Source organism: Microcebus murinus, chromosome 23, assembly GCF_040939455.1.
Source record: "Microcebus murinus isolate Inina chromosome 23, M.murinus_Inina_mat1.0, whole genome shotgun sequence".
Taxonomy (NCBI): domain Eukaryota; kingdom Metazoa; phylum Chordata; class Mammalia; order Primates; family Cheirogaleidae; genus Microcebus; species Microcebus murinus.
The window spans coordinates 12721363-12734033 of NC_134126.1; the positions used below are offsets into that span (position 1 = coordinate 12721363).

General features: G+C 48.8%; 1 protein-coding gene across 1 annotated transcript in view; it reads right to left on the reverse strand.

Annotated features, from left to right (window-relative positions):
• Positions 1–2155: 2155 nt before the first annotated feature.
• C23H1orf21 (chromosome 23 C1orf21 homolog) overlaps positions 2156–12671 on the reverse strand; it is a 243175-nt gene continuing 232659 nt past the window's right edge. Inside the window, exon 6 of the mRNA XM_020284377.2 lies at positions 2156–11512. Within this exon, the coding sequence (XP_020139966.1) occupies positions 11474–11512 (39 nt within the window). The 3' untranslated portion in view covers positions 2156–11473. The remainder of the gene's footprint in view (positions 11513–12671) is intronic.

The following is a 12671-nucleotide window of genomic DNA, read 5'->3' on the forward strand; positions in this document are numbered from 1 at the left end:
CCTGCCGCCCACCTGGACGGGGCCCCGAGTGGGGTCACCGTCCCCACTTGGCGAGTCAGGGAGTGTGTGACTCGGCTGGTCTCCAGGCCCCACCTTGCACTTGGAGACCGAGTCTTACTCCAGAACTCTCCCTGGCTCAAGCCTTGTCAGGGACTCCTACCCCGCCTTCCCCCACACCCGCCCCCTCTGGAGGGAATGTTCTTTGGCAGGAGAGACTGGCCTGGGTTGGGCTGTGGGGTGAGGAGGCCGATTTAACTGGACTTCAAAGGAAGCTCCGTTCCTGGTGCGGGTAGGGAGGGGAGGGGGCTTTCCTGGGGAGGGGCAGCTGGGGCCAGTGCGGGCAAACGAATGTGGCAGTGTCGGGCGGGGACCAGGCAGAGAGCAGGCCAGGGGCCGGGAGCCGAGTTCTGCTGGAAAGGGGGTGGTTGGATTGGTACCATGACGTGGGGTGAGGACGCTAAAGCTTTATCTCCCCCACCAGATCACTGCCTTTGGGCAGTGCGAGTGGCAGGGGTGACGGTGGCTGGGAGACCCTCGGGGAGCAGAAGCCCCCCTCCCCCCACCCCCAGGGAGCAATCCCAGCTCCAGTCCGCGCTTCTACGCCACTCACGCCTGGGCTTCTGTGTGGTCCGCGCCCTCACTCTCTCCACCCACCGCGCCCACGCTGTGGCACTGGGCTTCCCCTCCCCCGCCCGTCACACCCACTTCCCACTGCCTGCTGCAAGCAGGGCAGCCCAGGCAGCTGGCCTCGGGCTGCCGTCCAGCTATTACCAGTGAAGCGGGAGCGGACGCGCCGGCAGGAGCTCGGGGAGCCGGTGGCCTCTGGGGCTCCGCTCCTCCTTGGCGTGCGGTTAGAGGCAGCCCCCAAGTCAATCAGGGGTTCGGGAGAGCAGCGTGTGCACACACGCGTGTGCGTGCATGAACGAGACGTGGCGAGAGGCGGGCGCCGTTAGCCTTTCGAGCTTGGCTGGCCTTTGTGATTTCGAGTGAGGCTGTGCTGGGAGGAACAGGTTTGTTGTTTCTGAAAGAACAAGCCTGGGTCCAGGGTTTACTTCTGCGTGTCTGACAGCTTGTAAAACTCAGCAGCAAATCCACACTTCCAGCTCTGCGGCTTGGAGGGAAAAGCCTGGGAACAGTTATCAGCTCCTTCCCCGTGGCTGGCGGAACCCTCCCTCCCTCCCTCTGGCCACACCGTTAGGAGTTAGGAAGTCGTGAGGACAGCCTGCCCCCCAGTCACGGGCGGAGGGCAGAAGCTGGCCGGGGTGAACAGGGTGGCCGGGCAGGCAGAGCGAGGGGAAAGTGTCTGTGGCTTCCTGCTCTGACCAAGCGCCCGGGAACGGGTGTGCGTTTCTCTTCAGTGAATCCTGGAAGGCCAGAGCAGAATCCACTGTTTTCAGCCTCCAAAACGTGCCAGAGACTCAGAGAGCTCGGAGTGGGGCATGCGAGACGGTCAGGCCCAGGCCTCTTTCTCCGTCCTGCCCGCCTGGCCTCTGACTTTGGAGCGGGGAGTTCCTTACATCCTCACTTCCGGTGTGGCGACCCCAGTGCCCAGCATTCCCTGTGCAATGAACATGCACCGGCTGCAGGAGTAGAGTGAATAAGCAAAAAGAGGAGTCTTCGTGAGACAGGCGGCTGTTTATTCAGCACTTACTAAGGGATCCCCTCAAATCAGACCCATGAGAAAACTTTTGCTTCTAGTTGGCTCAGGCTCAGAAAGGTCAAGTCACTTGTTCAAGCCCTCACAGAGAGGACCGCGTGTGCGTGCAGATGCGCACGTCTGTGCGTGGGGCGGGCGTGCGCAGGAGGAAAGGTTCATGGCAGCAGTTTGTGCCATTGCCTGTTCTCGCAACTTCTGTGCCATTCGCAACTTTTGTGCCCTGGGGCAGCACGGGGCAGTTGGAGGAGACGAAAACAAGGTTGGGGACCTTCCTTCCAAATAGGATCCTGACGTAGCACGTATCTTCTAAAAACAGAAGAACATACGCGCATAGAAAGGAGAAGCCCTTACGCACACGGAGTGGGGAAGAAGGCAGAAGAGAGGAGGGACAAGGACCTCAGCAGGGTCTTTTGCAGACATTTATTAACAGTCTCCCTGGGATACAGAAAAGAAGAAAGACAAAAAAAAAAAAAAAAAAAAAGAGAACAAAGCCAGGCCAACTGTTAAAAATTATTTAATAGAAAGTCCAATGTCAAAATGTAACAATAAACAAAAATACACATGTATAAATATGTATATATAATTAGACCTGTACACTTTCTCAGATCCTTTGCAAAACGGAACAGAATCACCATTAACATCTTGGTGGTCAAATCAAAAATAGTATTCAAGCGACACGGGCCCACGGTGCTGTGGGGAGCGGCACTGCCGAAGCACTTTGAGGGTTCAAAGAATTCCAATCAGGAGAGAGCTGCGACATCACCAGTGTCCTTTCCTGGAGACCCAGAGAGGGAGGATGAACAACCCCTGCTCTGCACAGCATGCTGAGCTTTGCTGAGCACCTGCAGCCACTACTGTCTAGGGACAGCTCTCCTATCAGGGTTTCGAATCATTTAAATTTATGCTGTTAGTGAGTTTGTGTTTTTTTGCCTCATCTCCCAGATTAGAAGTTCCTGGGGAGTCTGCCTTCCCGCAGGCGGAGGGCCGCACAGTGGTTTGGGATGCCAGTAGGGTGCGCCGATTTGCACTAAAGCAGTGGTGTTCAAAGTGGGGTGCGCACTTACCAGGAGGTACTCATGGTCCCCCTCTGGGGTTCTGAGAGAAAATGCCAGAACCTCTGTTTATAATATTTTGCATCTCATCCATTTAAAATTTCTATGCTGCGTACTTTTTATAATGTGCCTAACATGTTAGTACAAAAGTAAAGGACTATATGCTTTAAACAAATGAATAAACATACAGGGGGTGCATCTCACAAAGTTGTGCTGGCAGGCATGTGTGACCGAGACAGATGGTGCCCACCCCGTTACAGGGTTCGTGTGCAGACAGCGTGGTCGGGGAGGCCGCCCTTCTGGGCTGCCGGGCTCACCTGAGGAAGCCTTCGCAGGTGTTCAGAAGAGCGATGCCCCAGGACACCTCCTGCACCCGATTGAGAGCTTATGCCTTGTAATCCTGCTACTAGGTTTTCTTTGAATATAAGGCCATGTTCCTAAATCAAATGCAAATATCCTTGGGAAGAACAAATACGCAGACATTGGCGACTGGCTGGAGGCATTTCGATCCCTTCCTGGCAATGAGGTGGAGAAGAGTGGGGAGTGGGCCAGGGCGGAAAATGGGGAGCGGGCGCCCTAAGGCCAACTTGGCCTCTTTTCCATGACCACACAGCCCCCAGGGGTCCTTCCAGGGCTCTAATTTTAAAGTGAGTGAGTTAGAGGCCAAAGGTTCTGTTATTTTCCAGCATCAGGATCGCCACTGGCCAAATGCTGATCTAGACACCTAGGCCCGTGGAATATTCAAGTGGGAGCCACTAGGCACAGAATTAGAAATTCCTCGTTCAAGAGCCAGAGGACTATCTGGGAAAAGAGTGGGTGTCTGAGCTAAGATCTTTCCAAGGGTCCAGAAGGCTGGCGTTGCTGTCAAGTATGCTGGGCTGCCCCTAGCAGGGCAAGTGTGAGGGTCTTGCAAAAGAAGTCAGCCCCAAGGAGTGGCAGGGGCCATCTGGGATCCCCAAGCAGAGGGCCAGAGCCACTCAGCTAGGAAAACTGCCTTCAGCCCCCAATCCCTCCAACCTCTCAGGGGAACTGTCTTCTGTTTGAGCTTTTACTTGAGCTTCTGGAAACCATGTTGGTTTACAGCTGCTATTTTGATGCATCTAATGCTTTTTCTTCCTCCAAAAATTTTTCTAATTATTTTTTTGGGGGTGTGGGTGGGGAGAAAGAAAAAACACAATACTCTGAACTCTGAATAGGTTCTTTGGAAAACCTGAAAGGCACTGCAAATTGTCTCCACTGTGGGATGCTGCTGGTCTCTGAGCCTCCCTGACTCACCTGCAGAGCTCCCAGCTCCGGTAGCCCCGGCCCCACCGGGCCCTCCCCAGCTGTCTAGGCTTGTGGGCATTTTCCATTTGCGCACAGTGCATCTGTGTTTTTAAATTTTTAAAAAATATCCCCTTTCTTTGGCAGGACTCAGACGTGCACTTGAGACTTAGCAGAAGCGTGGCCACCAGGTGTATGGGACCCCTAATCCAGGGGAAGGCTGTCCAAGAACAGCTGCCTGTGGCCAGGATCACACACTACACAGGGAAGCTCTCTGCTGCTTCCCGTACGTTTATTTTAGGGTGCGCTCTCACCCCTGGGTCTAGGCCAGCCTCGTCCCAGGAGGTATTTTTACCCTTGGTGGCTCTAAAGACAGGTCAGGATGACCCAGAGCTGTCCCCTTTATGTCTCCAAACCAGATCCAGCCCAGGTTAAAGCCCCTGAATTCAAATCGCTGTTGGCGAGAGCAGGAGGAGTCCAGGCAGAGTGGGGACAGGGGACCCGCTGGGATGAACCAGGCCAGCAAGCAGCTGTGCATTTCCACAGCGAGGCGCGGAGCCCTGGCCCTGATCACGACTACTCACCCCCCTGGCAGTGGGGGGCAGAGGGTAGAGCACCACCTAAGCCTCTTATTTATGCTCTGAACCCCAGCACAGCCCTGGGAGCCATATGGGGCTGGCCCAGCTGACTGTCTTGTCGCTATCCCTTGCTCTTCCTGCCTCCCTCCTCAACTGCTCCAGTCTCTCTACTGCACGCAGGCCCTGGCTGGCCCACACTGACCCTCTTCTGGGGCTCTTTGCAATGCTCCTCATCAGTCCCTGGACAAGCTTGGGCTTTGATGTCACCTCTTTCAGCCCGATTCCCTCAGCTGGGCCGGCTGCTACCATGAGATGCTCCCACAGCACCCAGTCCTTTTCTCTACCGGGCCACTTCCACGCTTCCTCCCCCAGGACCGACAGGTCCTTGAGGGTGGGAGCTGGTTTGGTTCAGTTGTGAGTTGCTGACAATCAGCTCAGTGCCCGGACTGTACCAGGGGCTCCATAAATAATCTGCTCCATGAATGAGTCCTCAAGACTGGTACAGGCAATGCTAGACATGCTACACCTGGGTCAACCTACATGAAGGGACTCCCAGTTCCACACACTGCTGTCAGGGCGTCCCAGGGGAGCTGCTGGAATGCCAGAGTCAAGACCGCACGGATGAGAGGGAGAGTGGGCGAGAACGCTGTGGCTGTGTCATACGGAGCTGGCCCAGGCCCACATCCTCAGGGACGTGTCCTCTATGCGCTTGGGGCTGGAAGGGTGCAGCCAGGACACCCAGGCTACAGGCCCAGTGAGTGACACAGAGGCAGCAGGGCGGGCATCCTGGTTTAGGGGGGCGCAGGTGAGCCCACCAGCAGAACTCAGTCTTCTTGTTGGAGTCAAATTCAAACTTTTGCAAGAGTGATCACTAGTTCTTCCTGTTTTGGTATTTCTGCAGTTATACTAATACTTTCCTAGACATTATCTGAGATTACTGAAAGGCAAAACACAGCTCTTTCTTGAAGTATTTCAACAATAAAGTATATTTTCTTTATCTACGTATCTTTGCATGCGTGTGTGTTAAGAAAATGGATCCAAATTTAGATGCCTAATAAGGCAGCTGCCTGGTTCTGGTCCAGGAGAAGAGATAGTGATTTTTATGAATTTGCATCTTGCTTTGGATAGAAAAGCTGGCTTGAAATCTATTACGAAACTCCCCTTGCTCATCTGCCTGTCAAGACAGAACAGTCCCTGAAGGTCTGGACTGAAAATCCAGGAAACCCAGAGTTATTCTCTCACTCTGAGTCAATGCCACGTGGCCCCCTCAGGTTCTGAAGTTATTTCCAACCCTAGCGACCCTAGGGCATCTCTGGCTGAGTTTAGGATGTTCTTTTTACTGCCTCTAAGTCTTAATCAAGTTCAAAGCCTTGGGCTAAAAATAACCTCTGGGAAGAGAAGAAGGGAGAATTCAGGGCAGAGAGGGCAGAAAATATCAGAATGGGGCTTTCAGTTTTGAGGTGAATCTCCTGCATAAAAGCAATTTTTCTGGTTTCCAAGAGATAAGAACCATTTCCCACATCATCTTGGAGGAGTATGACAGCTGCCAGGTTAGCAAGAAGCAGGATCTTGGGGACAGATTTTAAAGGAAAACTGGCCACATCACCCCCTTTACACACAGGAGCTCTTTTGATTTTTTCAAGCTAAGTAAGGGTGGGGGTGGATGCCTTCTGGCCGCACCTTTCACAATTTCAATGGCTTTAGAGGATGTGCCCTAAGATGCAGTGAGAGGAACTCTGGAGAGTTCTTGGGCTCTTCTGACTTTGGACCAAGTTATTTAAATGACTAACTAAGTCATTATATGGCTAACTCAAATAGTTACAGTCTTGAAAGAGATTCACATCTAGTTTCAGTGCTTAAACTAGCCTGGAAGATACAGGTCTCCAGCCCAGAGATCAAGAAGAGACATCAAAACCTAGCCCACGAGAAGGATGGCAATGCAAGCCAATGGTCTGTCCAGGCATTGTCTTTCCTCCCTGGTTGGAGAACAGATTCTCCCAAGCCCCTCTGAAGGTTAAGGCTTTTAACCTTAAAAAGATGCAGCCAGTGATGAATCTATAAGACTTGGGAACTCAGGAAATAAATCATAGCACTCAGAAAAGACTGTTCTAGTTGCATCTGCCGTCTAACTGCACAAGTACCAGGGTCCTTTTCCAGATGCCGGGAGGGCTCCAGGAGGAGAGACGCACCTGAATTCCCAAAGCCTTTTCCTTCTGGGCACTGGCGTCCTCCTGCTAGCCAGTAGCCTCTCCTGGCTTGTGTGCAGCCAGGACAATGTGTGTGCAGCCAGGGAAGGCCAGGACAATGTGTGTGCAGCCAGGGAAGGCCAGGACAATGTGTGTGCAGCCAAGGAAGGCCAGGACAATGTGTGTGCAGCCAGGGAAGGCCAGGACAATGCTCCCCAGGAGGAAATCAAACTGGAGATGAGCCAAAGAGAGATTCTGGAAGGCAGAGGCCCCCATGGGGTTGTTTTCACAGTGTTGCAAAGGGTGCAGTCATGATACAAAACATTGGAAAATACTTGAATGATACCTTTCCTTCTTTCAACGCGGCTAGATGCATTCTACACTCAACATGTATCACTTAGAACACGGGGGCAATAAATCCACTTCATGGATCGTTGTGAGGGTTACACAAAACAATTATAAAATGCCTAGCACAGTCTCTGGCACAGAGTGAGTGTAAATAACACACATTTGCTCCTTTTTCCTCTTCTCCCAAGATTAGATTACATCCCAGAAAAGGTACAAGGGTCTCCTGAGAAACATGGCATGGATTGCGAGTCCCAAGGTTTGTCACGAAGGTAAATATATTCACCCACTCTCCCCGTTTTGCACCGTAGCTTTTCCATCCCTTTCCAGAGACATACAGAAAAGTGGCTGCTGAAAAACATGTCCATTCACTGGCAAAAGGCGACTCACAGCTCTCATCTGTGAGGTTCCGGGAGGTTTCCTACTGCCACATCTGCAGTGGGAAAGCCACTGTCCCCAGGCTCCACGCAGGGACATCGAGAGGCCAAAGCTTCTGCCTCCCGCCAACTTTTGGTGATGCCAGAATGTGCCTGTCCCCAACCCACGCCATGCCTTATTTATTTATTTGCTGGGGTTTTAAACGACTTAACAAAAAGACCAATTTCTGAGAGGTACAAAGAAATAAAGCTCTTGAGGGTGCCCTCGAGGGGGCAGAGTGTGGAAGGCAGATTTTATGTAAAATCACAGAGTGTAATCTCAGGGGAGGTGAGAGGAAGAGGAAGAGGATCTTAGATACCAATTGCTTAGCCTTCCTTAAAGAACATATCAGAGTCCAAGAACCCAAGAAGATGTTTCTTCCTACAAAAACCAACATATTCTGCCATTTTTTAAAAAAAGATGAGTAGAGATGGAACACTCTGTTGAATTCTTGCCCAAAGTCTAAGCAGGACTCGTAATCAATGTGCCAACCTGCGTCACAGGCTACTGAGGTAAAATTCATAGGAGGTATGACTCTGTTTCTAGGAGGCTTATGGGAGAATCTGGCCCTAAGAGAAAAAAGGGATGAGGCCGGGAGGAGGACAAAGTTGTAACGCCAAGTGGGACGACATCAGATGGGACTGAGAAGGGGGCTCCTGGTGGCTTCTAGTGCTGCCTGAGCCCCTGACACAGAGGCGTGTCCTTGTCTTACAGTGTGGTGAGGATGGTGCCAGCGCAGGGGAGTAAGAACCAAGGCTACTCCTGCGTCAGGCCATTTCTTATCTGAGTCATCAAAGCCCAGGCTCAGATCGCGGGCCCTGTAGACGGGGACAGACCTGTCTCCCAGCAGGCTGTGTGCGTGTGGCTGCTGCTGTGTCTGAGGGCCGACCTGGCTTTCTCATCTCTGCACTTTGTACCTTCTGTGTCCCTAAATAGACCACTCCATGCTCACGGTTCAAGCCTGGGGCTAGGAGGCATCACCAAGGTAAAGCCTCTCTCTTTTAAGGCTCTCTGCCTGTAACAAACACGTATTCAGTTGTGAGAACAGCACTCCATGATTCTGAATCTCTGCCAACCAAAAGGAAGCTGGGCATACACTGACGGACTTTTACAACTCTGCAGCTCAGAGTACATAAGGCGTGTGTGGCTCAGCTGGAAATCCTGCTGACGGCCTTGCGCTGCCCACCGGCCACCAGGCAGCGGGACTTCCAGTTGCTCCTGGGCACAGCCAGCCCATCAACCCTCTCTGCTAAATGCTCTCAGTGTCCTTCTCTTTCTTTTCCTACCTCTACCCACCAGGCCACTTCCTTGCCCCCCTCCTTCCCCCTCCCTGAGCCCTGCAGAGATAACTAGCAGGATCCACCAGCAGGGACATTGGATTATTTCTTTCACTGAATCTGAGGCAATCTACTTAATGTTCAGATACACGGGGGGGAGGGGGGAGGCAAAATATTTTTGCTTTAGATCCTTTCAGAAGGTATAAAAAAGATAAAGTACAAACACAAATCACTTGACAATTTTATGATTAAAACCAACAAATGGAAAACAGAGTTTTGAGTGTTGTTAACATAACCAAGCATTTCATGCCAACCCACTCAACCACCCCATTTTTCGGATCTATTTCTAGATGTACCAAATGTGTGTGAAGATGAAGTCACTTGTGCACATCAAAAATGTACCCAGGGTTAAACACGGGAGACAGAGCTCCAGGTGAAGAGCTACCAGTTCATGGGAACGACACTTCCGGTTTTATTAAACACTCAAAAGTCAGGTTCCCAAGAAACACTTGGTTCTATGTACACGTGGAACATGTCAAAATGTTAAACATGACTGCGAGAAACACGGGATGAGCATGTTTCCTGTTCGGTAGGAGGGTGGTGATTTTCCGGGAAGACACTGTCTGAGACACCAAGTAGAGGAATCAGATGGAAGACGCTCAGCATTTGCCTCATTCCTGCTTGATAAGAACAAGAAATGCTGGAAAAAGTCATCCCTAAAACAGTGAACAAAGTTCCCAGTGACCAAGTTTGAGGTGGGGCTTAGCAGTTCGTTTACAGTTGTGGAAAACTATTTTGGTCACTTGGCCAAAAACCATAGAAGGGGAGGGAACCTAAAACCCTAGGCGACTTGACTCCCCCTGCATTTTTCTGCTTCAAGCAGGATAAAAAGCCTAAAATTTTGGCTGCATCTCTATTTATGTAACAACCACAGCTGCTCCCCAAAATAGCTGCTGCTGGCTCAAAGAATTAAGGGATTTTTGTTGCTAATATTTGAGTCCATTTTCTACAGCACTTGACTGAGTTTCCTGCCCTTTGCGTTTGCTGCCCCAGGTCTAGAAGGAGACAGGGAATCTCACCATGAACCCATCAGTGGTGACATCAATTATGTGGATAGGTTTTAAAGTCAGGGCTCATCTTCTCAGCAAGGACAAATTCACAGGGAACATCTTAACTACCCTTTGCAGGGTGGCAGTGTGGCTGACACCAAGGCCCTTCGGATTCACAACCACAAAGGAGAGACACACACAGTGAGTGCTCCTGCGTTTCCGTGGGACCAACCCAGCCCCCGACTGCTGGCATGGCATTTAACAGGGTGCCCTCCCCTGAAAGTAACAAAGAGAACCCCCGTCAAAGCTATCAAACACGTTAAAAAAATACAAAAGTTATTTTCTCCTTTTGATTGCTATTTACTTGTGACAATATTTGTTAAAAATATTACTTCTGTCTTTGAGAAGAGATCATTCTCTTCATATAATATGGAAAAATAAACTCTACTGAACACACAGTCATCATTCCCCACCACTGCCAGGGGTTTTGGCTTTCTCATCTCCAAACATCATCACCAGTGTAAATGTACCATGCTTCCGAGTAGCCAAACACTTCTCAGGTATTATCCAGGGCTGGATGTAAGAGAAAAAGGAAGTGGCAAGGCTCGTGGAGCATTTTGAAGGGGGAGGATTACGAAATAAGATGGTCTATTTGCTCATGAAATGAAAGGTAACAGGGTGGTTTCAAGGCCCTCCTAAAAAGTCATGGGATGTCCCTTCACCTCTCGGGACCACTTAGGACCCTGCTCACGTTTGGTCGATTGTTGGTGGAAGTGGAGGGAGCCGGTTAGGCCAATTATCAGTGTCGCTGCAAAGGAGGGCTCGACCTCCACACCCAGGGATCATCTTAAAACACTGAGCTGGATGAATGGGAGAAGACAAGGATACATAAAAACAGTAAAATGTTTATTTTCTTAGAAAAAAAAGTGAGGAAGAGGGATTCAAAATGATTATGATCACACTTCCATCTGCATCTGAGCAAAAGCCAATGTTGCAAGCTGAATCCTTGATTAAGATACCTATTAAATGAAACAACCTGCCACTTGCTCCTATGTCACTTCCGGGAGTCATATCACAACATGCTTTTAATTGCTAACAGCCTCTCTACTTCTTCCAAGCAGAGAACCAAGGCTTGCCATAGCAACCATCCCATCTCCAAAGCTCAACATTGCCAGTGAGAAGCAAGGCTCAGGCCGTCTCTGCACTGCTTGGGAGAGACGGGGAGGAAGGAGAGAGGGCAGGAGATGCTTGTCTTAGAAGCAGAACCGGTCTAGAAGAGAAGTTTGATATGTGAGTTCACCACTACCTCATCTTATAGAAAATAGGTTGGAGAACATCTGTAAAACCAACAGTATCTTTTAAGGTGAAACTGCAGAATTTTGCTGCATACCTGGACACGAGAGAAGTGAAAAGTTGCAACAAGTTTTAACTAGCAGCAACAAAGAAAGTTCGATAACAGTTTTTTGTTTTTAGCAATATTCCTTTGCAAGTTCATTAAGAAACACTGTAATTGAATGGGGCATACGGTATGGAACGATCTTCTTTTTGCTGTGCTGTTTGTTGAAGAGAACCGACCTTTGCAAAGATTTCAACTGGGGTGTAACCTATTTACACAGTAGTAGCTCCTGGTTCGTGTGGTAGAATCGGTGCTATGTGATATCCTCTTCTTCCGAACAGTAATCCCGACCCTTGGAGGAAAAAAAAAGAATACATGAGTGAGAAATTCAAAGCAGAGCCTGAAACACTTACTTGTAATCAGTTTTCACTCTGTATATGTCTCCTTGCAAGAGAATCCAGCCTTTATCAATGACCACTAGGCACAAGATAGGTAGGTGATAAATACATCTTGGCTGATTTATGGGCTATATGTATCTCAAGGCATGAAAGTTTCACCAAGCTCCAAATAAGCCCTTACTTTATACATTGGTAAGAACTTATGCTTTAATAGCTATATAAAAGACGCAGCCTTTGACCAAGAAATTGCCAAATGAACAATCCATTCAGGAGACCAATTTCTCATCAGGAAGAATGAAATTTCAGCAGCTCATATTTTACAGCTACCGCCCCATGTTTGGAACTTAAGATTTTCCCAAGGAAGATCATATAATCCAGAGATGTCTTAGTTTTAATTCACTCCACAATGGATTACAAAACAACAAACAGGGATTCTTTAAATATGTCTAACACATCTGGGACTATGCTTGGTATGTGTGTAATGCACAAGAAAGGCTGATGCTTTTGGTTCATTTGCTAACAAAACAGGTTAAGGACTATATAGAATATATAGACTATATAGAATAGACTATAGAATGGTTATATAGGCTTAAGGACTATATAGAATGGTTACTTTTGAATATATTTTATCCTCTCTCCACTAGGGCTGTATGAAAACACAGTTGGGACTGGGCTTTAAGACTCCACATCTGACCTACCCAGGTTGTCTTGGTCAAAACCTGTGGCTTTCTTGGTCTATAATCCATGGCAGACAGCCGGGACAAAAGCACTTACTCTCAATGTCATAGATAAGGGCTTTATAAAAAGTCCTTATCAAGTGTTAATTGTTATTATTTACATCCTTCAAATTTTTCATTTTATTTATTTTTTTGCTGATTTTATTTACTTTTTATTCTTTTTTTTCATAATGAAGCACTTCTGTAGAAATTTTTCATTTTAAATGCCACACTACATGCTCTAATTTTGAGTGAAAATATTCTTTTAAAAACAGAAATTTCTAAATAACTGGAATTTATTCCTAAAAGTGCCAGTACTTACAGGCAATAATAATTTTGCATATAACTATTTCTCAAATGTATTACATGTTTTCTTTGTCACATTATCTGTATATTG